Consider the following 27,965-nt stretch of genomic DNA (forward strand, 5'->3'; position numbering starts at 1 on the left):
TCCCCAAGGCAACCAGCACCTTGGCAATCCTCTCCTGTTCTACAAGATCCCAAATGCCATCTGACATCAGCCTGCACAACCTCTCCCTCCTGGTACCACTCTCCTCACCGCACACCAGCCGCTCCCCCAGCCCAGCTCGGCAGGAGAGCTTGTTAAAAATGATCTACGGGCTCTTATCTGTCCCAGGGAGCAAGCAGGACCAAGGCCCGGCAGATAAATCAGATCCGATGCAGTCCAAGCACCCAGCTGCTGCCGCTGCACAAGTAGCTGGGAGGTTTGGGCAGAAGAAAGGAGCTCAGCCCCAGGACCTGGTGTAGGACGGCAGGCGAGATGGAGAAATGGAGCGGGGAGCGCCGCTCGCCTCTCTGGAAGCAGACACGGTTTCCTGCCTGGAAGGGTCCGCAGAGCCCGCGCACCCGAGGACACCTACGAGGTCCCGCACACCCCTGCCGCGTTTCGCGGGGCTCCATCCCGCACGAAGCAGCCACAGCTCCATTCACCCCGTTCCGCCCTCCCGCGCCGCCGGCACGGAGCTGCCCGGATCCCATCCCCGCTGCAGGGCACGGCCGCCGCGCTGCCCGCCTGCCACCTAGCGGCCCCTAAGAAGCGACCCGGAGCCCTTCCCCGCCTCCTGGGCCCCGCTCACCGACGCAGATCCCCCCCCCCCCCCCCCACTTTCCCCGTGCCTCGATTTCGCTGCAGGGATCGGCAACATCTCCGAGCACGGGAGGAACGTGCCAGCCACCACACCAAACCCGCACCTTTATTTCAGTGTGTAAAAACCGTCCTACAAAGCAGAGTGACCCAGAACCTCCCCCAAATCACAGCAGACATCAGCTCCCAGCACACCATCCTGGAAGGGAGGATGCTGCCTCCTGCTGCTGCCTCTACATCCAGCTGCTACTGGGGAAGGGACACGCTGGGCACCGCAGAGCCAGCAGGGCTGTGCACACTGCAGAGGTCCAGGGCAGCAAAAAGGCACAGGGTGAGGACCGCCATCCCGGACACCCAGAAAGGGACTGAGGGACATGATCACCTCCCATGGATGTGGGAAAGGAGACCCCCCTCCCCCCCCCAGTGCTGGGAGCAGCCCCTGCCCACCACCCCCAAAAGGTACAACAGTAAATTAAAAAAATGCAGCAAAAGTTGAGGTCCTGGTGAGAGGTGTCTGAGGTAACAGCTGTCTGTAAGAAGTTCCAGCGAGCACCTGGAGGAAGAAGCAGACTGAGACCAGCACCCCACAGCACCCCACTCAGCACCAGCACCCAATGGCAGGGCAGCACCCACCACCCCAGAGCTGCCCAGCACCTCACCTTGCTGGGATACAAGTCACTGCTTCCTTCTCTCCTTCTTGGCAGGCATGATGGGTGCTATCTCCTCCTCAGACATGTCACCATCCTCATCCTCCCCCTCGAAGGAAGCATCATCCCTGTGCACTGAGACACACAGACAGGCGGGTCATTGACCAGGAGAGGGCTCTGGGGAACCAGCACTGAGCACAGGTGCTGGAAGCACCAGGTGTGGCTCCCATGGGCTCCCTGGCTGGCACACACACTGGAGCATGCCTCTTCCTCCTCCCAAGCCATTCCAAAGACGTGAACCCTTACAGATCTGGTGCCAGCCGGTGAGATGCACGGGCCCAGAGCCTGCTGCCAGGCGGAACGTCACTGGAGGCTGCAGCTTGAAGTTGTCCAGGCTCAGCTGCAAAGAGATGGAGCCGAGTTAGCAGTGGAAGGACACAGGGCTCCCCACACACCCAGACCGGCACTTGGCCCAGCTGACCACATCCCTCCCACCTCACCTCCACCCACTGTACCTTGTTTTTCCAGCCCCCTGGATCAGCCCCCACCATATGATTATTATTCACAGAAATCACACAGCTCTGTGCCACGCACGTTCTTTTGCACAAGTACAGAGCTGTGTCCCCACCACCAAATGCCAGCTGAAGCTCTCACCAAGGGCTGACACGACAACTTCAGGTTTGCCACCGGCACAGTGATCTCCTGGTTCTTGTGGTTTCGCCCAACAACCTCCACCACGTTGCACTCATCCTTGGCGCCATCTGTGAGGCACACCTGGGGAGAACAGGAATTTCTGATGAGCACAAGCTGGCTGTCAGCTCCTGGGGGAGAGCACAGAGACCCTCCTTAGCATAGAGCCCTCCCAGGTGGGACAGCTGTTCCTGCAGCTGCTTCAAGAGATGGCACCTGGGCTGCATTTTCTGCTGACCAGACCCTTGCTGGCAGCTCCTGTGACAGAAGGCAGTCCCCAGTGAGAGCCAAATACCTGAGCTTGGAGAGCAATTGGCCGGGGACCCAGCTGATGGGGGATCCCAACAAGGTCAAGTACAAGGAAAAATATTCTCCTCTGCCCTACAGCTGGGGTGTTCTAGAGGCTGCCTCCCGATACCACTTGCTCCAGCAGCTCCATACAATGACTGACAGCAGCAGGCCCCATCTGAGCAGCCAGGGCTGACAGCTCAGCCCAGGGCACCCCATGGTGCAGCTGAGCCAGGGGGGGGAAGAGCGAGCCTGCAAGGGGAGGGTTGAAGCTGTAGGTCTCCACGGGAGAGGGCAAGCATAGTTTGTTTTCCTCTATCTTACCACAGACAGGGCCAAAACATGGTCAGAGTCATCATCTTCATCCACCTGAAACGTGTAGGACTTGGTGCTGGCCGTCAGCTCGCAGCCTGCAAGCAAAAGCAAAAAAAAGCTGGAGTTACACAGCCCTGAAATGCCACAGGGTCCTCAGGGCAGACAAGCCCGCAGCATCCCTGAGACACACAGCTTCCCTGCTGACTCCAAGACCGCATCCCCAAGAGCTGCAGGCCCAGCCCAACGCTCTATAGGGACAGACCTCAGCGTCCCCAAACCGTGCTGCCACAAAACAGCGCCACAGGGCTGGAGGCCCTGAGAACAGGAGTGGGGAGGATGGAGGAGGCAGGGCTGGGCAATGGGGGCTGGCAGCAGTCCTCCAAACAGTCCTGAGATGTTTTGCATTGCGTGTCTCTGAGCTGTTATGAGAGCAAAATTATTCAATGGACCGTGGCAAAAAGGCAAGGCAGAGAGCCCAGGGCGTGTTTGCTTACTGCGGGATGATTCACCCGTGTGAAGCAGACGGGAAAAGCATGGACCTGAGCCCCGCGCGCCACACACGGGTTTCTCAATGGAGGTGGAGGCATCAGCCTCAGCGAATACAGCTCGGGGCAAGGCCCCGGCCCAAAGCCCGGTCCGCATTCGGCTCAGCAGGACAAGGAATGAAAGCCAGGTGCCTGGAAAGCCGCGGGGCTGCTCCGCTTTGCAGGACCACGCCGTGATTGGCGGCTTTAGGCTGGGGACGGCCCCGAGCACGTGTGCGCCGGGAGAGCGGCCCGGCCACGTGTGGGACTCGGCCGGCTCTCGGGGAGGGGGAGGGAATGGGAGGAGGCAGGTTAGGGCCGCCCGGCCCCGGCACAGGAAGAGCAGCCGGGATGAGCCGGCAGCGCACGTGGGAATGCCGGCACATCTCCCCCCGAGCCCCTCGGCTGCCGTACACGTGTTTCCGTGCCCCGGCCGCGCACGCGGTTCACACCAGCGTCCCTGCAGCCACCCTGCCAGTGCCATTGTGTCACTCGCGTGTTCACGCCCCCCCCCCCCCCCGTCCGTCTGCTGCCCACAGGCCCCCTTACGCGCCCCTACCGCACCCTGTGCCGACCCCTCCGTTCCCCCAAGCCTCCCCAACCCCCAGCCCATCTGGAACCTTTCCCCACGCACTCCCCACGTCTTACCCGCACCTCCTGCCCCCAACACATTTCCCATACGTTCTCCCTCCTCCGGCCCCATTTTAAGGCCCCCCGCTGCCGCTCACCGAAAAGGACGCTGCCGGGGCCGTGCGGCTCCATGAGTCCGTAGCGCGGGGCGGGCGGTTCCGTGCCGAGAGGAGCCGCGCAGAGCCGTGCCGGGCCGCCCCGCACCGCCCCCGGCTCCGCCCGCCCCAGCGGGGCTGCGCCACTCAGCGGCCGCCGGTAGCTGAGGACGGGCCCGGGGCAGCTCTGCTGCACGGCGGGGGGGAGGTTGGGGGAGCGAAGCCGCGGCCCGAAGGTTATGGGGCTCTGGTGGAAGGGCTCGGCCCGCGGAGCAGCTGTGCAGAGAGGGGAAGACTTGGTGAAATGGCATATTTATGGCGTTTTATTCCCACGCAATAACAGGCGAAGGGATGTTAACCCCGGTGGGAGCCTAATGGATTTTCCTGGCAACTCGCGGCTTCCGGCTGAAGGTTTTTCTGGGGGGGTGGGCAGAAAATCCGAAGTTGCGAGGGTGGTGAGCAGCCCCAAAAGGCACCTTGGGAACGGAAACGCTGACGGCGGGGTAACAGAGACTGAGGTGCAGCGGGAGGGACCAACCCATCTCTACTCCTTTGGGTGCAGGCACGAGAGCAGCTCGATCTCTGGCCATACACGTTTGAACACAGCAGATGGGAAGGCAATATGCTGCTCCAGCATGCAGCACGGGGCTCGAGTAGATCTCCGAGCAGGAGAGGAAGTGATGCGGTGCACCTCTCGGGGAAGAAGAAGCTGCATTGAAACAGCTCACTTCAGTAGTGAGCTCACTCCGCAGCCCTGGCCTGAAGCTGGCTCTGCTCCCACTGCAGAGAAGCCACCAGCCCGCCTGCCACGTGTGCTGCTCGATTCAACGAAAACACACTGAAGAGGGCTGGGGAGCTGCCCCAGGTCCCAGAAAACAAGCGCTCACCCGCTGCCGTTGCACAAGCACACACACCCAGGCTGCCTGTGGACTCACGTGCTCCTGCAGCAGCTGCTCCCTGAGCCACGCGGCTGCCTGCACAGTGCAGGGACAGGCACTGCCTGCAGCACGACCCCAGGGCAGGGAAGGCAAGGACGTTCCTGCACTGCGTTTCCCTACGGGAACAACTCCCAGCGCAACAGCACGATCTGAACCACTGCCCAGGCCAAGGAGACCTGCAAGGGATGCAGTTTTCCTTTCCCCCAGCTCACCTGCTGTGCCCAGAACGCATCGAGGAGCAAGGCAAGCACGACTCCCTATGAGAGATGCATCATTCTTCCAGTCAGAATCCTACACGCTGAGATATACACAAAGGAACATTATCCCCACCCCCCAGAATAAAAAGTCCCAGGACCGAAGCCTTAAGGACTCAGCCCCCCCTTAAGCTGCGTTACACAACCACGCGATTGCCTCAGCCAGTAGGAGCGCAGCCAGACAAATCCCTGCAGGCTGAGGTCCGGCAGGCAGAGCAGCTTTGGGGACAGCACCTCCCACATGCAAACAAGATGCACAAGTGGGGCCCGATCCCGTGCATTTCCCGCAGTGCCAACTGAACACCTGCGAGCCCCAGGCCCTGGTAGCAAAAGCCTGACCTGCTCCGGACTGCAGGGCCGCAGGCAGCACAAGAGAGCAATCCAGTGCATCCTGTTTTCTTTGACAGCTGATCCTGAGGGCTTCCAGCACACGTGGCGTGGCACAATACTCACTGCTGACCCACTTCTGGTTCACAAACCTCATACACGAAACACACATTTCTTATTTACATTCACTTCTCAATTTTTATTCTATTTCTTGCATGGTCTTCAAATACAGTTTTACAGGTCTTTTTTTTTTTTCCCCTTTCCTGCTACAGATACTGTTGATCTAAAAACAGATTAACGAAAGTGGCATTCCAACCTTAATGAAAACTCTTAACCATGAAAGATATGTGAACATATCACTTTACAATCCTAGAATGATGGCATTGGCCTGACATTCCCATAGGCTTATACAATTAACTTTTATAATAATAACAAAGTCATAGGAAGAGAAAATGTGGCAGCTCCTTAAAAGCCAGAAATAAGGCCACAAGCATCCTATGCTGTAATGCTATGAATCCAGATAAAATAAGTTGACTCCGGTATCCATGAAGAAACAAAACAAAAAAACCTCTCCCATCTGACAAACCAAGGTATCAGCTACTCAACATGCATTCAAAGCTGTATAAAAACTAGTGGCATTCAGCTCTGACTTACATGAAATCCCACAGAGCCACCCCGTACCTCTCTCTAAAACTGAAATGAACTTATTTAGACTTAAATATTTTCGCTAACGCATTGAAACAATGGTTCACATTCTGCAAAGGAAAACAAATAATCCTGCACGTGACTGCAGCAGAAGGCTGAGCACAGCATCTCCTTACAGGCTGCAGGCAACATCACTGCAGTCTTAATGCCGTTCATTATAGGCTGTGGAACTTCAGTGCAGCCAGAAGCTCGTGCAAGGAACCGAGCTTCCTTTGTGCACCGCCGAAATAACCCAGGGAATCGAAGAAGGAAGATTAAGACTGCAGGTGACAGAAACATGGTACTGCAACGTTGGCCAACCCCTCCCCTGTGCCACCAGGACTTCTGTGACGTACCAGTGTCACAAATGATGCGACTGGCTCGCTACCACATCCCACAACGTGCTGGTTCCATCTCGCAGCCAAGGCGTCACACCTGGGCACGAGCGCTGAGCTCTTGGGACATTTAAAAATAGGTAACCATTGAAATGAAGAGTAAAAATGTGCTCACTGTGGCATTTCTTATAGAAAAGTTATTTGATACAAATGTGCAGGACTTGAAGACCCTGATTTAATCAAACTAGAACGAAAGGGCTTTGAAACATGGTGACTGTCCCAAGGATAAATCCCCGCTGTGGGCCAGCTCTTTCCCTCTGTCTTCCACCCAGTTCTGTATTAACGCCACCAACAGTCTCAGCTTCAGCAGCCCACCCTGTGAATTGCTGCTTCTGTCCCAGGAGGATGATGGCACAGCCTTGCGCTGTGGGAGCTCGGCAGGAAACCAACAGGCATCTGAAGGAAGGATCCTTGGGATCAGCACTCCTTACCCAATGTGCTCAGTTTCTATAGCCCTGGACATGAGGCACAGTTTAAAAAAAAAAAAAAAAAAGTCAGTGCTGTGGACAGATTTGCTCTCCATCGTGGTTTTATGTTATTCAAAAGTGCCTTCTTGGACCTATATCCTTTCAGTTTTTAAAAGAAAAAGTTACAAAAACTGGTAAACAAAAAGTTAGTCAGCATACAGCTAAGTTTATATACACCGAAATTTACAGGTTTGTCATTAAGTGACTTCTGCCACAGACCACTGCACATTTGTCCCTAACAGCACAAAGCTCCAACCAATGGTCGTTAGAAGTGACAATGGGTCATCGCTTAATCAACAAGCATAAAGATAGTCAAAAATAGAACTATAACTACTTATCTTTACATCTGCTGATTGACATAAGTAATCCCTCCCACTCCTGCAACTCCCAGTTGCACATCCTGCTCTACGACACCGAAACAAAACCGCGTCCTCACAGATTCTTCCTTACAGCAGCCGCTTTTCTGCTGATGCTCAAACACACAACTGCTGTCAACCACAACGCTGACTGAGGACAATTCCTCCAGGCAGCTACATTGTCCATGCAAGATTCCTTGGCACTTCACACGAGACCAGGAGAGGACAGAGATTCTCTTGCTAAAACGGTGTGTTCAGCAGCATTATCCTCCTCCAGCAAATCAGTCTGAATGTGTGATGGGCGATTTTCGCATAGTCCCCTCTCCCAGGCTGGCTTATTGCTGGCTGTGTTCAGCTAGACCATATGAAGATCCCCACCACTACCCGCCCGGATGTTAAGGGACTGCAGCACTGGAACAGTTTGCTGTTGAGCACTTCAAAGGCTTCTTCCAAGGATAACAACATCCTTTGGAAATCCTTCCATTTTAGCAATTTCGAAACAGCCCAGCTTGCTGTAGAATTCCAGAATTCTTTTATCATCTGGCCTCACTTCACAAAAGGCCCCACGGGAGCCTGGAGAGGAAAAAGAGGGACAAAAACAGTGAGAGAAATACTGTAAGAGGGCAGTCGAGTACGAGAGTCCCCATCTATTTCAGCATCTCATCAAATCACCGATTCAATTCTACAAGCAGCACGGTACCCAAAAGAGACCAGATTTATGGCAACACAGCCAACCATTCCCTAAAGGAGCCACACATTGCAGAGATCTCGTCAGCATGAACAAACCACGTCCCTCTGAAGACCTCTTATTTCACAAAAAAGCATCCTGAAACCCTGAATGTTGGCTCAGAAAAAAAGGCACTACAGGAAGGTACCAAACTGTGCAAAGACCTGCGAACCTCAGACGTGCAGTAAGGCAGATGGCCAGGTACTTCCCATACTGAGGGTTTGGTAACTGCTCACCAGTGCACACTTCCACATGTAACAAAAAGCAGCACTGTCACTGCCAGCAGGGAACATACAGCATCGACACGCTGTTCACGATGGACAGGAAAGCACACATTTTTTGTGAACTGCTCCCTCAGCTCCTCCTGGTTTCTAACTTCAGGGTAACAGCTGAAGCTAAAAGCTACCTTTAATGAAGACAGCAGCAAACGTTAATTATAAAAGACTTCCGGATGGCTGTTTACCTCAATCTAACACCAACTATGGCAGACCCAAGACGTAATTAGGACACAAAGCATTCTGAGTGCAGTAAGCTTACCATTAGCCTTTAGAGAAGAGAGCAGGCAGGCCATCATGCTTTTGGCCACGCTTGGATCCGTCACTTTTTTGTGGATATCAATCTTTATCAATGATGGGAAGTTGGCAAGGAATGATTCTGGCAATACTTCTTGTTCTTCATGGAAGCTTAGCATTATTTTCTGAAAAGAACATGAGAACCAGATATTCGGTCACTGTTAGCCTTTCATTTTCATTCATTTCCAAGGGAAGTTGCTTTGCTCACAGAACACACCTCTCAAAACTTTTCAACTGCACCTGACTGCCATGGGTGGCTGTAGCTGTAAGCTTCCTATCCTCCCTATCCTTCAGCTCACAGCAGCCTGAGAAACCCGTACTGCTTATGCAGCTATCCAGACCATTTGCCCCAAAGCCAAATCTGAAGTACCCTCATCATACAGCTGCTGGCTGCAGAACTTTGAAGCCATTACAGAGCACCACCGGCTCACGTAAACAAGCTGCCTAACTTTGTGTAACTGAAGGCTGCCACTGTAACAACCAGAACTGGGGCTTCCTCACACAAGGAACCTTAGCATATCAGGGTTTTTTCAGGTCAAGCTTAGACACCTTACTGTCAAATCTATAATCTGCTATCTCCCACACTCCTGCAGTGACAGACCAAGTCTCAGTCTGCTACTTCAGACTGGTTGAACCACTTCAGATACAGAACCAGGCCTGGCCCTCTGGACTTCATCACAGCTATACATGCACAGTCCCACAGCACACATTCAGAGCCAGCCATGTGGTAGCGAGTACCAAGGAAACGTTACAACACAGCACTCAAAAGGCTGGATCTTTCCTCTGTGAAACAAAACATCCCATTGGGTTTGGGTCTCAAGAAGCAGTTAAGTAAACTAAGAAACAACTGAATCGTAAGAGATGTCAGCAATTTGAATCAAATGCTCTAGAAAGTTTGGAACAGGAGCTTTTCAGACTAAAGTGGAGACAGATTAGTAAGAGATAAGAGGTCTGTAAAGGAACTCTTTATTCTTTGGGAAAAAAAAAAAAAACAAACTTTTCCCTACTGATGTTTAATGGCAACAGCTTCTAAACAACTTACTGATGTTCTCTCCTTTATGGTGTCAAAAGGCTAAATTGAGAAAAACCCACAGCATCCATCTCAATAGCAAGTACAAAAAACCTTCTCTGCTCTCCAGGGATCATCCTTCAATACCCATAGGCTTCAGAAGCAGACTTTCTCTGAAGTATTGTACTAGAAGCAGGAATCCTGGGTTAACATACCAACAGCTAAAAACATTCATAGACCTCTGAATGACAAAGCCAGTTTAATAGCATAAGGTACCTCCTGCTTTCTCTTCCCCTGAAGTTTGGCTTTAAACATCTGGAAATCAAAGCTTCTCCTTTTTGGACCTACTAGAGCTTTGCTCTGCTTTGTTACCAGTGTCTTCATACACATGGGAGCTCTCCTATGCAGTTAAGAGCAAAAACTGCACAAATCTAGAAAAACAAAGTCAAAAGACCTACAGACTGCAGACTTAACTTGAGCTCCACTTCAATAACAGAAGTGAGCTGTAAGGTCACATTCCCTAGCTGCACCCAATGCAGAACACACACATTTGGAAAGAACAACGTTTGCTGCAAGGCTGTTTTTTTAAACCCCTTCTATGCAAACAACACAACTGGCCAGAGGCCACAGACTGAATTACCATCAGGAACTGGTGAGCAGGACACCATTCTGCACCACTTACACTCATCACATCACACAAATGGCTCAAAGATTTTAAGTGGAAAAGCAACCCAGCTCTTGATGTGGTTTTCCATACTACAACTGGTGCATCTGTCAGACCTGAACCTCCTGTGCACAAGGACACCAACGTCTCATTTTGCAGAACAGAAACAGTGCTTCACTTTCATCAAAATGTAGTTCTCTTTAAATTAATGTTTGCTCTTGGTTTGAAAGCTCCTGCCACTTAGCAGTTCCAAAAACCTGTGTACTTACTGCATCAATTACTACTAAGTACACCTGGAAGGTGCCTCATAACACAGCTGCATCTGACACACAGAGAGCACTTTCAGTATCAGCACCTAAGATGTCAGATACTATGTTCAAAGATAACAGAAAGGTATGAAAAATAAATTACAAAAGCTTTAAATCCAAAGAAATACAAAGGACTGCCTTTGAGAGAAAGGAGAACGCAGCTCAGCGTTAAGTCCCAGCCTCACAGGTTGTACCAACCTCTGCCTCAGACAGCTCCTTGTCGCTGTTTGGTTTAGTATATTTCTCTTGCATGAAAGGGATCCAAGACATTTTGCATTTCTTAATGAAAGGAGTCACATCAACTGTTCCCAAAGCGTAGCCACATATGCCATCCTCATCTTCCAAGACAAAGCAGTAATCCAGGCTGAGGGTGAGCAGACCTCCTACTAACCTGCAGAAGGAAGCAACCACATTCAGCCAAAAGCAGGTCCTATTGAACAGGCACGCTCTGTGTGTTCTGCATGAAGCTGAGGTCACCCAGAGAAGTGACAGAGCTCTCCAGCAGTGCAAATAAATTCTTACAATGCATCAATTAACAGACTGATCAGCTGTCAAAACTCAGTGATGAGCACCAATAGTTCAGGATCCTCACAGTTTAATTCTGTACAGCCTCGGGTCTGATTCAGCACACAAACCTTCTTCACCTGCTGCTCTCAATATTCCTGCTGCCATTACCTTCCTGTTCATTGTTTTAACAGCAGTTACACATCCTTTCTTAACTACCTTCCTGCTTCTCACAGAGAAGCTTCTTTACAAAGTTCTACCTAAAATACACACCCAAGACACAGCAAAATAGTTCCTCACCCTACAGCTCAAGATTTAATACTTTTTTTTTTTTTAAACTTTCATCTTACTTATTGTCATTGCTTTACAATGTTGATGCAGGTAGACTACAATATGCATTTCACAACTAATAAATAAAAATCACTGCAGTTGCCTGGCATGCTAGTCCCCAGAAAGTCTTTCAATTACCTGAAGAATCATACTAGGTTTAAAAAAAAAACCCACCAGAATGTCACCACAGATACCCATGATGTACTTTCACAACTGAAGTGGTGCTATGATGCATGAGTTTCTTAATATAGACATTTCAGCTCAATCTTTTTTTCTAACAGCTCACCACACGTGACCAGAGCATTAACTGAGACACAGGTGTTAACAGTATCTTTTAGAAGTCAGTTTCAATTTCTTAATGATCACAGATGGCTTTTTTGCTTATTTAAGTCAGAAGTTGTGCATCCTGCACACACACTTAAAAAAACCCTCAAATTAAATACAGTGTCACAACATCATCCTTCATAACCACTTCTGTCAGTTCACTCATTTCTAAGACATACTTGTCTCCAATTAAGTCTGGCAGACTGTGGAAAGGTTGATCAGCTCCATCAGCGTACATTTCTCTGCAGATCTTATACACAGACGCCTAGGAAGAGGAGAGATCTCAAGTCATGAAACTCAGAAGTGAACTCCTTTGTTTTAGAGAGATTTCATTAACAGCTCCACTGCTCCACCGTAAGCTAGTACTGACAGGACTTCACTTACACCAAACAGGAGCACACATCTCTAAGAAAGGATCAGTTCTCTCCCTCTCCTCCCCCCCTCAACTACTACTATCTCACAGTTGCCTGTCCAAAATACTGGTTACGTTCAATGGAAGGAAAAGAAAAATTAAAGGTCAACTTTCTGCATGTTTCTACAACTGGAGATTAATCCTGAAGGCTAATTACTAAACTTTCACTGGAAAGAAAGCCACACAGACTATTTCTAAGAAGTCAGCTTTAGACCTGCATCACAGCATTGAAAGGGGCTCCTCTTCCACACTAGGAATTCCCAGAATAAATTACTGGGTGAGCAGGCACACACACCCACCTCTACAGTCACAGCGCTGCCTGTGCTCCCACTGCACGAATTCCACTATCAGCAGGGAATCATTTTAACCCACTGCTGAGAAACATGGAAGGCATCACACACACAAAAAAAAGGGGGATGGAAGACTGCAGTCATGCTGTGGGTGTAACTGTACTGCAGCACAGCGGGCTGTTAAATCATAGGCAAATCACTTATCCTCCATTCTCATGTAACCTGCATTTGTTTTTTGCAAGATACTGGGTTTCGTTAGGATGGAGGGACTCCAAAGGAACCAGTGTTGCCACAAAAGGAAAAACATCAACAAGGACAACAAAAGGCAGCAGCAGTTACCTCATCCTTGGGGAAGTAGGGCCTTATGGTGTACACCTTGGAAGTGGGCGTTAATGGAGGCGGTTGAAAAAAGAGGTCATTTGCCCCATCAATAGGCAGCAAACGCTGTGAAAACAAAATACTTGATGTGAGCGCACGTACAAGGTGCCAAGACTCTCGGGCGTGCACTGCAGACTGCCAAATTTACATTTGCTACTTGCAGGCACCCCAGAAGAAGGTGGGGTTGGTAGGCTTTACAAATGCAAAGACCTTACTCGAATAGAAAATATCCAATTGGTGTTTTGGAATATGCAATCGAAAAAGCACATTAAAAGCCTGCTTATCCTATCTACTTTAAAATGCTTTTACCAATCGTATCTACACTGTCTCTATAAGAACACAGAATGTCAGGAGGAAAGGTTTGGTCTGAAGAGGGTTAACTGGCCAGAGGAGACGCTTTATCCCAAAAGCAAAGCGCTGACTCTATTTGCTGCGCGCAGAGCACCTGTGAGGGGGGAAAAGTACAGCACCTGAAAAATCCATGAACAAATTCGAGTTGGTGCAAGCAGACTCGAGAACAGGTTTTAGAGTATTGGCCAATTGAATCTTCCCAAGAAAACACACTGCTGCTTTATTTAGCGACACGCACTGGGGTCGCTCCCTCTCTTTGCTCATGGAATTCCCATTGGTGGACAAGCATGCGCGCGTGGCGCGACTGCGGGCGCAGATAAAAATGCTGTGCGACCTGCAAAGAAACAAGGTGAAATGTACAACTAAAGCCGCTGCGCTTCGCGGGCGCGTGGGACAGGCAGCATCTCCTTGAGAAACTACTGTAGAAATGGGAGGAAAATTATTTTAAACCAAGCTGTAAGGCTAATGGGCTTTGGACCAGAAAGCCTTCGGCAGACCAATCCTTCCAGACCTCTGATGTGCAACAAAAGGTTTCTCATAAAACAAAGAAAACGTCATTCAGTTGTGAAGTCATATTGATACCTGGAACTCTCCTGCTAGACCACCTCTAAAGGCCCAGGGTTCTTGGTCTCCACTTAAGAACTGTGCTGAAGATTGACTACGACACCCTGTTGAGATCAGATCCAAGCGGAGAACGTTACGAGAAGGGGGATTTCCTGGGTGTCTTACATGTCCAAAAAGCTAACACACACTTGTGGAAAAAGCTCTCTAACTGAGCTATAATCCAGGGCTTTGGTAGAGGCTGCAATAATATATGATTGATAAAGATTTTGTATGATTGATAAAGATTTTGTGCTCGTGCACCAACTGCGGTATTTCAAGTTTACAGTCTCAAGTAACAGGTCAGTTTAAGAACACGTGAGGTGACTGAGACAGCACACCTCATTCCAGAACAGACACAAGAATGCTGCCATTCAGAATTACAGAAGCCTGATAGGCTTTCTGCACATTCTTCTGTTTGTCCACTTGTGGCAGAAGCATCTGGTTCATCTACAAAAGGAGGACATCTTGGATGCTGCTGGACTCAATAGCCACTACTGCAAACATAAGCAGTTGAAGAACGAAAATTCCATTATCACAGCCTCTTGAAAAAAACTGGACCTTTCTGAAGTCACATTTTATTAATTAACATTTCTACTCTTGTCAGAAAACTAGGACTGGCAGTATGTGCAAACAGTTTGGAACAGTTAAGATAGCCAGGAGAGCTGTACAAAACAGCATTCTTGCAAGAGACTAAGTAGATTTATATAATCCAGGCCATACCTTCACAGTGCCACTGGTACGTGAGTTAATTCTAACTCACACTAACTAGTACACCCTGTCTGTCACAGGTAATACTAGCTCTGCTTCTGCAGCATCTCAGTTTTTCCTCTTCAAGCATATCAGAGGCAACAGGGTTCCTACTGATCAGTCACAGGAGACCCATCAATGTTCTTAGCTTTAGGGTTAAAAAAAAAAAAAGCTTCCATTTGACTTTTTACATTGTTCCACTAGCAAGACAACACGGCCTTCAATAACCAACATAACAGCTGGCAGGAGGAAAATGAAAGTGCCGGATCTGGAATGGAGATCACCTGCCTAGTTTTCTGACAAGATGAGCAGCGCAAATATTCTTTTCCTTTTGTAGACAGCAGTCTAACTCCTGTTCAAGTAACAGTCCCAGATCAGTACAGACAAGTGTGTTGTGCTAGTCAGAGAGTCCCAAAGTGTGCCAAGTTTGACATTGATTGGAATTTGGGAACACGTGTTCAGTGTAAACTACCCTAAGCACCGTCAGTATCAGAAATGATCCAAGCATCAGAATTTGGATGTGGCCAGCTCCCACACGTTAGCATTCTCACAAAAATATACTCTTCACATGGAAATTTAGTCAATAACTTGGAAGACGGGTTGTCTCTCCTTTGAGACTACAACTTAACTAGCACTTCCAATTATTACAGTACAGAGCTGTGTGAACGAAGAGCTGTATGAACAAAAAACATAGTTAATGCCTTCATCGCTGCGCAAATGTGACTTCAGTTCATGCCTATCACACATCTAATCTATCTGAGCTGCCTCACAGACAAAACCTGTCCATTTTAATTAATTAATGACGACGCGCTGTGAACATCTGGCGCTGTCCATCCAATAGCAGTAGAAACTTGTGCTGAAGATTCTCCCATCTGTACACAATGGGGAAGAAGACAATAAAAGTCATTAGTAATCCATAGTACTGTACAGCCACAGTAATTTAAGGGACTGAATGCTAGCTGGACTTGGGAGGAGAGGTGAAAATGAACATTCAGCGGACCATTGAGCACACCATCATGAGAACTAGTGTGTTTGGATTTGGCCATACCTGGCTTTACATATGTTTACACTTGGGATAAAACATAAGCTGAGGACAAAAATATCTCCTCTCACGGAAGCATTATTAGTTTAAGACTACTCAACTGTAAACACCCAACTTCTACAGTGAATTTTTCAACTCTCTAATGCCAGTCATGATACCGGAAAAAACAAAGCTGAAGTCAGAGTCATCTATAAACATCTCATTTCTGAAAGCAATTCTGAAGTATCTGATGCATGTAAAGACTTGAAACCAAACTTAGAGGGACCTAGGAAAACTAGAAACAATTTCATCTGAAGTAAGGGAATGCAACAAGTAGCTAATAAAGTTGTAATGCAAGCTGGGCCCTCGATGTTCTGAGGTCACAAGAAACTGTGTTCTCTTTAGAGAATGGGTCTAGAGTTTTAAACAGACCAAGTTATCAGAAAGAGAGAATTCTTTCTAGTTAAACGTCAACGTACAGCAAGGATAGTAAAGCTGGGGGAGTGGTGTAACACTTGTCTTAAAACCACACACACTACAGCTTTTCTGCAGCATTAGGCAGAGATGTTCATACAGTACGATTCTGCCAAGCTCTCCTCTGTACTTGACATAAGGCAGTCCTAAAAGCTCATCTTCGTTATTCACATACACATAAGGATCACTTATTTAACAAGCACATCCACAGGAAGCTTTTCAGTAAGGCCTGACTTGATGTGTTCACAAGTCTGTGTCTCAACCCAAAACTGTCAGTATTTAAAACTACAATTTAACAATCCAAACACTTGCATTTGACCAAGGTTGTGCAATGGTTAACCACTGTGAGGACTGTAGGATTGTGACAGCTACAAAACGTGTGACAAGAGACCATCGGCTTTGCTGCCTGCTGTGTACGTCAAGCAAGTCCACAGCATATTCCTTACAGCTGGACTGAAACCTGAAAGTGAAATGAGGTCACTGGAATTACCCAGGCCATGCTGGTGCTATCTGCCAACTTTGGATCCCTCAAAAATCTTTCAGGAAAAAAAAAAAAAAGAAAAAGCAAAACCACAACAACAAGCATTTCCAGACCAGCTTACATCTCAGATTAGATCAGTCTAGAAAGCTCCACAATTTCCACCCACTGTCAGAAAATAATCAAAAAACAACAACAAAAAAGCAATTTGGAAGGTGTTTCAAGAAAATAATTTTGCACCAGAATAGCCTTATGCTAAAGCTCGCATGCGCACAGGGCTGGGAGGATCAGCTTCCTCTTGGCCAGGCCCATTTAAAGGTCACTGCTGGAATTGTTCTGTTGAAGACAGCAACAGTGTTATCAAAACACAGCAAGCAGCAGGTGGCTGATGTGGTCACATTTCATAGTGTCATTTCCAATCATGTACCAGGGTACCCAAGGAGTTATGGGGCGCAGTCCAGTGTGCATTCAGTCAAGAATAAGTTAAAGTCAACACTTACGTGTCAGATGAGATTCAAGTTTCATTAGCCCAAGAAGAAAAAAAATCAAGGTCTCCAATCTTAAACATCCAGTAGACTTCACTTTAATCCCAAAGCAAATTCACAGCAGGCATTGATTCAATAGTGAGATAAGAAAACCTTTAAAACCGGGTCAAAACAGACCCTGTGTCCAAGAAAACATACTTGCATAATGTTTTGTTTTCCCCGTGGGCTAATTCAAAACACAAAAGAAGATACTCTCTCTGGGATTATAATGGCTCCCAATGCACCTACCTAACCATTGCACAAAAGATTTCACCATTGACATAATACTCTTGATATCCCAGACGTAGGAGTACATATCATAAAGGATTGTTCTGTTGGCACAATTGGAGAGGCGAGTGAACATTCCCATCACCAAGCTGCACATCTCTTCAAACTTAGCTGCTCGGTTACGCCACTCTTCTATCTACGGATGGAGGGAAAAGATCCACAAGATCAAATACTGCCTTCTAGGGAGGACAAGCACTCTAAATAGGAAGGATGACCACGCAATTCCATGCTTTGAACCACTACATCACACGTGACTCACAAGCCTTCACTGTTCTTAGAAGCGAAGCCAGTACAGGAAGCACTGTTCAAATATGCAGACACTACAGAGCTTAAAACAGTAAATTCCACTGGATGAGCAAAAGTTATTGTCATCTGTGGTTATGTTTCATGCTACCTACCCTTCAGCTTCTAGAAAATGCAACACCTATCTCTACTTCAGAAAACAGTCAACGTTGCTCAGGATTTTGATTTAAAAGGAGAGAAACGAGCTTAAGTTACACTCACTTTTTCAGCATCCTTTCCTTTGCAGTTAACACTGACAACACTGCTATTTGCTCTAAGCCACTGGAATTCTCTCAGCATCTGTGCGCCTTTGGGCCCGTGTTCATATGGGAGATAAAACAAGTCAGCAAGAAGCTGCAAGTCCTCTAAAGTCACTGGTTCTACTGCGTAGAGCGGTTTTTCATTTGGCCCAGGCACAAACTGTTCTTTGTTAATTTGTTCATCAGTCTGCATAGGGGCAATATCACTACCAGAGTCCTCCTGCATAGACATCTCCGGGGACTTAGATTCAGCTATGCTCTCCTTATCGGTATCCATTGGCTTCAACTCCTCTGTCATCTTCGCCTCAGTGATATCTGTCAGTATCTGGTTAGCATTCTTGTCCGCATCATCTTGTTTTTCTACCACCATGTCCATCGGCTCCTCATCAGACTGCTTCTTCTCTTCCTCCTTTACCAAGGCTGGTGGCTCGCTGCTCAGTGCTGCGCCTTGACTCATGATGGGTTCCTGGTAGACTGTGGTGACCACAGTTGCTGCATTTAAAGACGACGGTGCCACCAGAGGCCCTACGTCCCCTACAGCAGTTTTAGCTCCGCTGTGGGCCACTTGCCTACCTGAGCATAAGAAGAAACAAGTTTAAAGTTGTCAGTACCAGCCAACAAACATTCAAAAGCAGCAACTTCTACAAATCATGGACGATTCTGTTGTCATGGCAGCCAGTTATGCAGCTTCCTTCTGGCACTTTGCCTGCTCATGTCTGTCACTGTAATTCTAACTACAGAATTCATATTTTGGCAAGTCTCCCCTTCAGATAACCACCAAGCAAAGATAGGGAGTTCATAAGATGAGTTCACATGCACTGCCAGCGATATTTCTGATTATAATATCAGTACAAAAATCTTTTCAAGTTAACGTTTTCCCTTTGCATCAACTGACTTTTATTCCTATTCAGTGTAGATTAAAATAAAAGAACAGATGCTCAAATACTTCAACCGCAAAAACATGATTGGGGAAAACTGAGATATTCAAGATCCAAATGGAAAAGGTTTTAGGCAATTTGTTCTAGCCAGCCCTGCTTGACAGAGGACTTGGTTGAGGTGATCTTACGAGGTCCCTTCCAACCCAAACGATTCTGTGAAAGCAGAGGAAAGTGACACTACCACTCCTCATCCAATGCTTCTGCCACAGCTGAGTTTTAGAGAGATCTGAAATGTTACAGTAGTTCAAAAGGAGAACTGCAAAGAGCAGAGCTAGGAGTCAGGAGAAGAGATTCTTCTACTCCACCAACAGCTATAAGGCCACTCTGACTACCCAAAACCCATGTTTGAGAGAAACAGATTTTACCTCGAATCTCAAGCTCCCAGTGCTACAAGAGGAAAGGTGTACAATGCTGGAAGGAACCCAACTGGTTTCTGTAGACAGAAACTCAGAAAAACAAAACCAGCTGAAAACAACTGGAAAAACATGGACTGTTCAAGGGCAGTATCATTTTTCGCAGTAATCTAACACCCCCTCACAAAAAATTCTTCCTACTCTCTCAGGTCCCACAGAAATCTAGTAATAACTGCTGGGACTGACAAGATTCAGACGCTTTCCTGTCTTAGATCAGAAATGCCAGAGGATCATCCTGCTTCAAGGGTGCTCCTGCTGATCAGCTGGGTCACTAAAGGCACACTGCAGAATATCAAGCACTCTTTTTTCTTTACTAGGGTTTCCCCAAGAAGTAAGGCAGCGAGTACTTCCACAGACTGCCGAGATCCGTAAAATAGTTTGAATCTAAGTGCAAGTGCTGAACATGTAATCACATTTTCCTACCAACCCCAAAGTGATACCAAACCAAGCTCACTGCTGTATTGTTGAGGTACTCCGAACTCCTGAAGCCATTCAGTTAAGGCCAACTTCAGGGCCATTTGTGGGCTGTAGAGAACATCTGTTTCAATGTCTTCATCGCTGCCCTCATTTTCCAGTTTAATCTGGATAGAAACGGTACTGTCTTCAGTATCAGCTACAGAGAGAAGTTCATAAAAAAAAACTCACATAAGTTTCAACTAAAATAGAAAGAGATGATGTTAGACAAGGCACTCAAGATCTCTCAGTCTTACTTCACAAAGAAGGACAAAGAATTGAAACCTAATTGGACAAAGCAGAAAGCTATGGTCACTATCAACTGTCAGCACACAAACGGTACGCAGAAGTTACGTGTAACGACACTCAGAGCTGATCTGATCTGCTTCTACCCCAGTGTAATCAAACCCACGGACACTTGCGTCAAATACAAACCACACAACTGCTTTTATTGATTTCCTGAGATGTATCTGCAGCACGTGCCATTAGACTTGAGATGCATCTGTGATTGCGTAAAAAGTACTTTCAGTAAATAATCTGGATGCTTGTTATTTTTCAGGTGTCCTTTACTTCCAGGACAGAAAATGCTAGGCTATCTTAAAAATAAACTGCAAGGAAAGTCTAGAATAATTAAAACAAAACAGTGTAAATTACACAGTTCAACACATGCCCCAGCAAACAGGTACTCATACTTACTCATCACCACATCTTTTCTCACTCCATTCATGTTAGACTTGTACCAGGTTGCAAGTGTGTGAATAGCAACATAATTGGCTTCAAATTCACAGTTTGGATTGGTCAGAACTCCCTTTAGTCGAGGGATGAGCTCAGTTGACCGACCTTTGTAAGGTCCAAGAAAAAGCCTCTTTTGATCATAATCATTAGCATGAATGTTGTCCCAAATAACTGGTGCTCTCCTGATGATCTTAGAAACTTCTTCAATGGACTCTACTGGAATGTCTTTGGATACAACTTTCGGACCTAAGAGAGAAAGGAGACCATGAGAGTGCTCTGCGTACGCACGAGGATTCACATTCCTCACATCAAACAGTTGGACGTGTGTGTTTTTGTTTTGTTTTCTTATGAAATACTTCTGATAAATCACTTGGAACACCAGCACTGAATTAAAAAAAGAAAAAAAAAGCTACTTCACCTGTCCATAACACATCGATGCCAGGAAGCAGTTTTTCTCCTACAGTTCGTAAATATGGAGACTGAGCAACATTTGGGTAACAGAAAGTTCCACAGTATTCTGCAAAGGAAAAAAGAATGTTGCTTATTAGAAAGATGCAGAAATATGACAACATACTTCCACTGGAGAAGAGAATCCTGAAAGTTAACCTCTAAATCCCCAATAGTCTAAATTAGGAGGGCATTACATATGCTGCTTAGCAAAACATCAGACAGCAAGACTACAGCATTTATTTTAAATTGTTCAAATGTCAAAAATTTGGAAGAAAACAGAAGTCCAGGTTACTGTACACAATATTGAAGAGAACTAGAAAGCATTAGGCTAATTATAAAATGACCAAAAATCTTAAAAAAACACAGCATATGATTTGTTAAAAGAAGTCTGCAACAGAACCAGAACTATGGCAGCCAAGGAGATAAACACAGTAATTCACAATGGTAACATTGCTACCAAATGAAGGTTTCAATCTAACAACCCTCACCAAACACAGTGATACTGTCTCCATTACGATGAAATATTCTTACAAGTGATAGGTGATGCTTAGAATTAAAAAAAAACAAAACACAAAGCAATGATGGACCTTGAGAGTCATCTGATATTTCAGATTAAGAAAAAAAAAGGCAACTCAACAACGAATAAAAGTGAGTGATCTTACTAAAACCAGCTACCACTGGAAGAAGCGAGCATGGGAAGTGCAGTGTCTCTATTTTAAGAAACCTCTGGGAAACGAATAGCTAGCCCAGACTTTGGTACAAGTCAAACAGAAGTCCTCATTTAATCCAACTTTTAGTTCTTGAACCATTCCATCAAGATGCTGCTTTGCTCAGCAATAAACTTCTGATGCGTAGGTTTGGCAAAACCTCTACATACAAATTCCTTGAAGCTTTCTTTATTCTTCAAATGACTCCCAAAATACTGCCTACAGTGACAGTGAGATATTAAACCAACTTCTCAAACAATAGCATAATGGGTCCTATTGTTTAAGGCTGAACTAAAGGATTCATCTTGTTTTACCTGTAGGACAGAAAAGGAATGTGTCTGGTTCTCCTAGATATTGGTAAATCTCATTTGTTATGGATACTTGAGCATGAGCAAAGGAACTAAACACTTCTTTGTCTGCTGCACACATGTTGTGGTCAATATCATCAAACAGCAGGGCAAAAGATCTGCAGCCAAACTGGGAAACCTGAAACAAGAAACAAGAGTGAAACTTTTTTTTTTTTTTAAATTAAAATAAATTCTGTAATTTTCAAGATTTAAAATATCTTTACAGCAGGATAAAACATTTAAAAGAATTAGGAAAAAGTACTTCAGGAATTACTCTTCAGCTTATAAACCTGTAAGAAGGAAAAGCTATGAGAACAGAAGGGAGAAAGTTGGTAAGACAAGACAGGCCTGTTAGCTATCACTGTAAAACAAAGAGCATTTGTCTCTGATCCACCACCCTGCCTTCCTCAAAGCTGCTTCTGAAGACCTTCAATCTGTTCCAGTTCCTACAAGGTTGATTTCACTGGTCAGACAGCTGGGAAGGAGTTAACTAACATGTAGCAGCATTTGGACAGGGGAGAGCAGTTAATTACGGGAACAAAACAGAGGGATACACGTCAGACCTACCACCAAAAGACTTATTGTGGATAAGGGCTCTTGTGTTGGAAACACATCTTAACTTCAAGGTTCTAAAATATCCTCAGGACAACATTCCAAGAACAGCCTTCAAAATCTGACAGCAGATTTTATTTTATTTTTTTTAAAATCTAATGATCAGTGGTCACTTCTGCGAGGCAACCTGAACACATCCATTCAAACTGTCCACTGAGGCAGCCCAGTAAAATAACATGGTACTGAAGTTTCTCAAGTTAAGTAGGACTACAGCTGCAGGAAGCTCAGATCACATTTACCTGGTCCAGCTTGCGCTTCAGTGTGGATACTTCTTTGGGATTTGAGAAAGTGATGTCAAGCCCAGGTGAGATTGCATAGATGAACTCTATTTCATGTTCACGTGCAGCCGATATCAGAGTCATTAGCTGCTCTGGAAATCAAATTCAAATATTTCAGAAGGATTCAACAAGAAACAGCTTCCAAACTATATGTCAGTAACGAACTCCAGGTGCCTGTGCTACCATAACAATAAAATATTAAATCAAGGGATTTGCTCAAATTCTGGAAAAAAAAAAAAGGGTTCTTTTTAAATATCACAGGGCAGAAGTAGTTGCTTTGAGAAACAAACTTCAAATTTAATCTTACATACAATGAAGAAAATTAGTTCTAGAACATCTAATGGTATTTGTTGTTATTTGAAGTTCCCTTGCAGTACCTTCTAAATTATACTTCTGCCGTGATTCAGTGACATCCAACAGGGATTATTTAATTTCAAGTAGGTATCACTTTTCCCCTCACTCAAGGAAAACAATAATCCCAAAAGCCAGTAAGACACTGCAGAATCTGCAGAAGCCAGAGGTGGATAAAAAGCCTTGCATCACCTTTTACACAGACCTTTCATGCCCTGACTAGCCATAAGCTGCTTTTCTAACCTGTGCTCACATAAAAAGCCATACATTTTTTTCTCCTCCTTTTATTTACTTATTTTTTTTAATGAAGCAAATCATTCTGCTCCACCATATGGCTCAGGGGATCAAGAGCCAGAGGAAGGAGCACTTCTAAACAACCTTTCCCAGAGACGGGAGGGGGCAGAAGTAATTTTCATAAGACAAAGCCTTAAAAGCAATTTTAGAAATTATCCACAGAATTATAGTTAAAAGAAGCAAATCCATGCTTGTACCAAAGCTCCCTTAAACAGGGCTGCAGGGTATTAAGAACAGGTCTCAACGCATATTTGAAACTGGCTGCTGTGATTACACACACAAGTGTACAGAGCAATGACCGATTCACTGAAACAAATCAGAGTGGCCTGGTTGAAAAGGACCACAATGTCTGGTTTCAACCCCCTGCCATGCACAGGGTCACCAACCACCAGCCCAGGCTGCCCAGAGCCACATCAGCGTGGCCTTGAATGCCTGCAGGGATGGGGCATCCACAGCCTCCTTGGGCAACCTGTTCCAGTGCCTCAGCACACCCTCTGTGTGAAAAACTTCTTCCTAAGATCTCCTAAATCTCCTCCTCGGAAGCAGAGCAGAAATAGAAGTGATTACCTGCTTCTTCCACAGAGTACATTTCCCGCCAGAACATCCTGTGCTTGTAGTCGTCCTTTGGAGCATACAGGTATGTATTCAGTCCCCACTTCTGAAGCCTATGAGCACAGGATGAAAGCCTTAATTGCAAGAGCAAGCTACAGATCCAGAAATTCTATGTTTTATTTGGCTCGTGTTTTTTTTCTACACCCCTTCATTGAAGATTGTGTTATACTATCAAGTACACACTTGATATGGGACAAATTTGGTTTAAGAGAGACAGGACTGTGCATATGCATCTCCAGAATACAGACAGTATGCAAAACGTTGCTCTAGGTTAAGCCTGAAAAGAATTTCTGTTCTAAGTGGAAGATCATGATTACATTACACTGGAATGTGCTGCAGAGAGAGGAAGCATGACTTGCCTTCTAAAAAGTTCTTTCCTCTGCTCCATAACCCAAGGTCTTCCATAAAAGCCTACAGGAAACAAGACCAAAGTTATCCAGTTAGATGTTAAATAGTGCCCGTTCCATGAAACAAAGTATTACAACCAACCCTTCTCTCATTTTCTTCCTCTACCAATAAACTGATTCTACTACATTCATCATGAAGTTTCCCAAAGCAGAATGGAGAAAAAAAACCAGCTAGACAGCATTACAAAAATGTAATAAACCAATCAGATCTACATTTAAAATGCAATTATAGCTTCGTTAATTTTTGATGATCCAAAGCCTGATAAAATTTGGCCATGAAAGCAATTCATTTTCAGAACCCAAACTGAATTCCTGAGCACATGCCCTTCACAAGCCAAGTCAGCACTATGGTAAGGGCAGACTGAAGAGTCGTAACCTAACTGGACTATTGCTTCAGACACCTGGAAAACACCTTCAGCTGTAACACGAATACTGGAAATGCCTGATACTATTTAGCAGCATTAAAACGCTTAACTCCAGATACAGATTAGAAACCTAAATACATACACATAGTATACAAATACACACTGAGGAGAACAATAGGTAAGTATGAAATCTTGAGCATTTTGTTGAATCAATCACCCCAATTAACGGGTTTCATGTCACAATTAACTCAGTTGATCTCCCACACGACAAGTGCCTACCTCTCCAAAAGCCAAGATAGTCTTTGAATAATCATATAAAAACACTAAGAGATTTTACAACGGTGTATCTTCGAGGTCACTTACTTCTGCATGAATTCTAACACATTCTGAGTTCAATTCTACTCCCCCCATTCCAAAAACATAATGCTTAAATAAAAATAGAGTGCTTTTTGAAGTGAATTCACTTAGACCTCTGTGCAAACAGCTCAACCACTGGCACGTCGAAACAAACCTTCAGCCTGGCAGTCTGTGCAAGACATCAGTTCAAAATGTGAGCAACATCTCCATTTTCAGAGCTATTCACCGTTGTAAATCTGTTCTTAAAGAAGCCAGAGAATGCGCTCCTACAGCCTGTCAAAGCTAATGCAATTTCTACACGTTCACAACCATTTCATTCGCCCATTAAGAGATCAAAGATCATCTTAAGAAGTTTAAAGCAGGCTCAAGTTTTCAGAATTAGTCTCCCAGAGAAGTGACCTCAGACTAACTGGCACCACAACGTGGAAAAGCTGAGTAACTACTGCTTCTCACTGAACTGCGAGGTGACGAATTGAGGATGGTGTAACAGAGGAACAAATGAGAGAACAGCTGCAACGCCTCTGAGACTGCTTCACCCAGAAAAAACTCCTCATTTTCACTAGTGACTTCACGCTGACTAATGCCAGTCCGAGGAAGCTCAACAACTCACAAACAGAACAAGTAACTGTAGCACCCAGTCAATACCACCCACATCTCATAACTTGTTCAGAACATTTCTACTTCAACAATGTTGCTGCTTCAGACCTAGCAGCCTGGAGCAGAGCAGGGGGCTACTGCAAAAAAAAACAAAAAACAAAACACAACATGAAGAACAAGACGAGCAGTTTGAACAGAACACTGAAGAGAACATGCTAGTCAGAACTGATACAGTACTCTTCCATCTGTCAGCACATTTCTTATATTACTGATGTCATCAGCTGATGGCTATCCTTGGATCTCTATCTAACTAAAACTGACCCGGTTTTCTATTACTCCCTCAAGACTGCATGTCAGGTTCACACAAAGTCACGAGATCATGCCAAGTATTCATATCCCAGCTGCCACACTCACCACCACTAAAAGCCAGGCTGGCTGTCCTGGAGGATGAGCACCATCTCTGTGCATTCCAGAGCTTACATTTTATGACTCTCAAAACGGTGCACTCAGTGGACTGTAAGTTCCTCACATTCTTTGAGTGCATTCCCAGTATAATTGCCTGCTATTTTACTAATTTTTACCTCCTCTTCCTGCAAAACATCTGGACTCTGCTGTTCACCGCTTTAATTACATGGTATCTCTAGGCTGTGTTAGCTGCTGCACTATGTGTTTACCTTTGCTTCTGCAGTTAATCTGTTCTTCTCTTAACCTGATAAGCCTCACGTTACTACAGAGACCGGCATTTCCTTCTGCTCCCACTTGCCTCAGCCAACACAACTGCTGCTTTGTTTTTACACTCCCTCATTCCTAGTCTTCTGTACACACACAGGGCTACACAGATAACTCCCAGCTAACATTAGACTGCTTCACTGGGCAGGAGCCATTTTCTTGCTTCATTTTACTATGTAGTCATGAACACCTATATTTATAGCAGCTGCTGCTAAGTACATGCAAATGAGATCTACAATGTAATTAAAACACCCCAAAAAACGGCCACGGTGCACACACAGTGGTTTGACACACTCTGTGATGCTCAAGGTGCATTGTTCAGGAGTGTGAGAAATCACACAGTTACACTCTTTATTTCTGCCCACTACTACCTGTCTCCAAAGGACATTTCTCCACAGAGAATGGTTTAATAACCAGCCCATCTCTCTCCACATTGGCTATATTTAAGCCCCAGCAATACCACAAAGGAAAGGCACGAACCAGGCCTAGTGCACATCACACAGCAATGTACGCTGGAGCCAAATGCTCTATTTAAGATATGAACAAAAGACGTTCTGCAAGCAGTGCAGATATTGACTTTGATAAACTGCCCATTCAGCTTCTCATCTGTTAACGCTTTTGTTCTCCTCCTGGAGAGTCATTATAGATACCAAAATAACAGCAGTCTACAGGAATTTAAAGGTATTCCAAGCCAGCTAATTAAGTAGAGAAGAAAACATCTTTCTCGCTGGCTTTCAACCATCTACCTTAACCAAGACGGCAAAAACGCACGTCAGTTCGGTAGTTACTGACAAATGGAAAACGAGCCCTTCTCTTCTGAAGCTTCTGGAACAACTTAAACCTTTGAATAGAGCCTCTATAACAAACTGAGTGAAAGAAACATCCTATAGCGCTGTTAAAACGTTAAGCCATAACACCGCAGGGCAGAGGGAGCATCTGACATTAATCGCAGAACAGATGTCTCTGCGATCACCTACTCCTTACCCTAGAAACCCAACCCGAGCCGCGCGTACAGCCGGGCTAATCGCAGCGGAGCGCTCCCCTCCCTCCTCCCCCTTCCCACACGTACAGCACTCGAGCCGCCCGGCCTCCCGCAGGAATCCTCGGCCCGCCGCGTTAGCCAAGGCCCGCCAGCCAGCGGCTCCCGGCACGAGCCGCCCCGCCCGGCACCCGCGGCTGCCCCGCCCCCAGCCCGCACCGCCCGAGCCCCGCGACCCCCCCGGCACACGGCGCCGGGATCTCGGCCTCCCCTCCCCGCCAGCTCTCACCTTCCACCACGCCGCAGAGGAAGCGGCGGGAACCCAGCGCCGTCTCCGTCTCCGTGTCGGTTTCCTCGCCCCCCGGGACGGCTCCTGCGGCGGCGCCCGGCGGTTCCAGAGGAGCTCCGGACGCTCCGGCCGGGTTGGGGCTGCCCTGGGGCTCCTCCAAGGCCGCCTGCCCCTCCTTCTGCACCATCCTGCCGCCGGCCGCCAGGACCCCCGCTCTCCGGGCCGAGCCCCCGCTCCCCACC

The 27,965-nt window shown here is 46.5% G+C and overlaps 2 protein-coding genes across 3 annotated transcripts; both read right to left on the reverse strand.

Moving 5' to 3' along the window:
* Positions 1-749: 749 nt before the first annotated feature.
* Positions 750-3,984, reverse strand: NPM3 (nucleophosmin/nucleoplasmin 3). Its single transcript, XM_052677169.1, has 6 exons — positions 3,847-3,984; positions 2,604-2,689; positions 1,956-2,075; positions 1,608-1,701; positions 1,314-1,436; positions 750-1,207 (listed from the first exon to the last, which is right to left on the reverse strand). The coding sequence occupies exons 1-5, from the start codon at positions 3,878-3,880 to the stop codon at positions 1,330-1,332; spliced, it is 441 nt and encodes a 146-aa protein (XP_052533129.1). The 5' UTR covers positions 3,881-3,984; the 3' UTR covers positions 750-1,207; positions 1,314-1,329.
* Positions 3,985-5,533: 1,549 nt separating this feature from the next.
* Positions 5,534-27,946, reverse strand: OGA (O-GlcNAcase). 2 transcript variants are annotated; one of them, XM_052677167.1, is made up of 16 exons: positions 27,724-27,946; positions 24,360-24,411; positions 23,956-24,053; positions 22,705-22,835; positions 21,821-21,992; positions 20,768-20,866; positions 20,311-20,595; positions 19,616-19,774; positions 17,773-18,383; positions 17,230-17,404; positions 13,716-13,801; positions 12,744-12,848; positions 11,882-11,967; positions 10,743-10,935; positions 8,529-8,688; positions 5,534-7,837 (listed from the first exon to the last, which is right to left on the reverse strand). In XM_052677167.1, the coding sequence occupies exons 1-16, from the start codon at positions 27,908-27,910 to the stop codon at positions 7,701-7,703; spliced, it is 2,736 nt and encodes a 911-aa protein (XP_052533127.1). In that variant the 5' UTR covers positions 27,911-27,946; the 3' UTR covers positions 5,534-7,700. The 2 variants fall into 2 exon arrangements, with proteins under 2 accessions (XP_052533127.1, XP_052533128.1); XM_052677168.1 differs by lacking the exons at positions 13,716-13,801; positions 17,230-17,404.
* Positions 27,947-27,965: the final 19 nt, after the last annotated feature.

Source organism: Tympanuchus pallidicinctus, unplaced genomic scaffold (assembly GCF_026119805.1).
Source record: "Tympanuchus pallidicinctus isolate F22 unplaced genomic scaffold, pur_lepc_1.0 scaffold16, whole genome shotgun sequence".
Classification (NCBI taxonomy): Eukaryota; Metazoa; Chordata; class Aves; order Galliformes; family Phasianidae; genus Tympanuchus; species Tympanuchus pallidicinctus.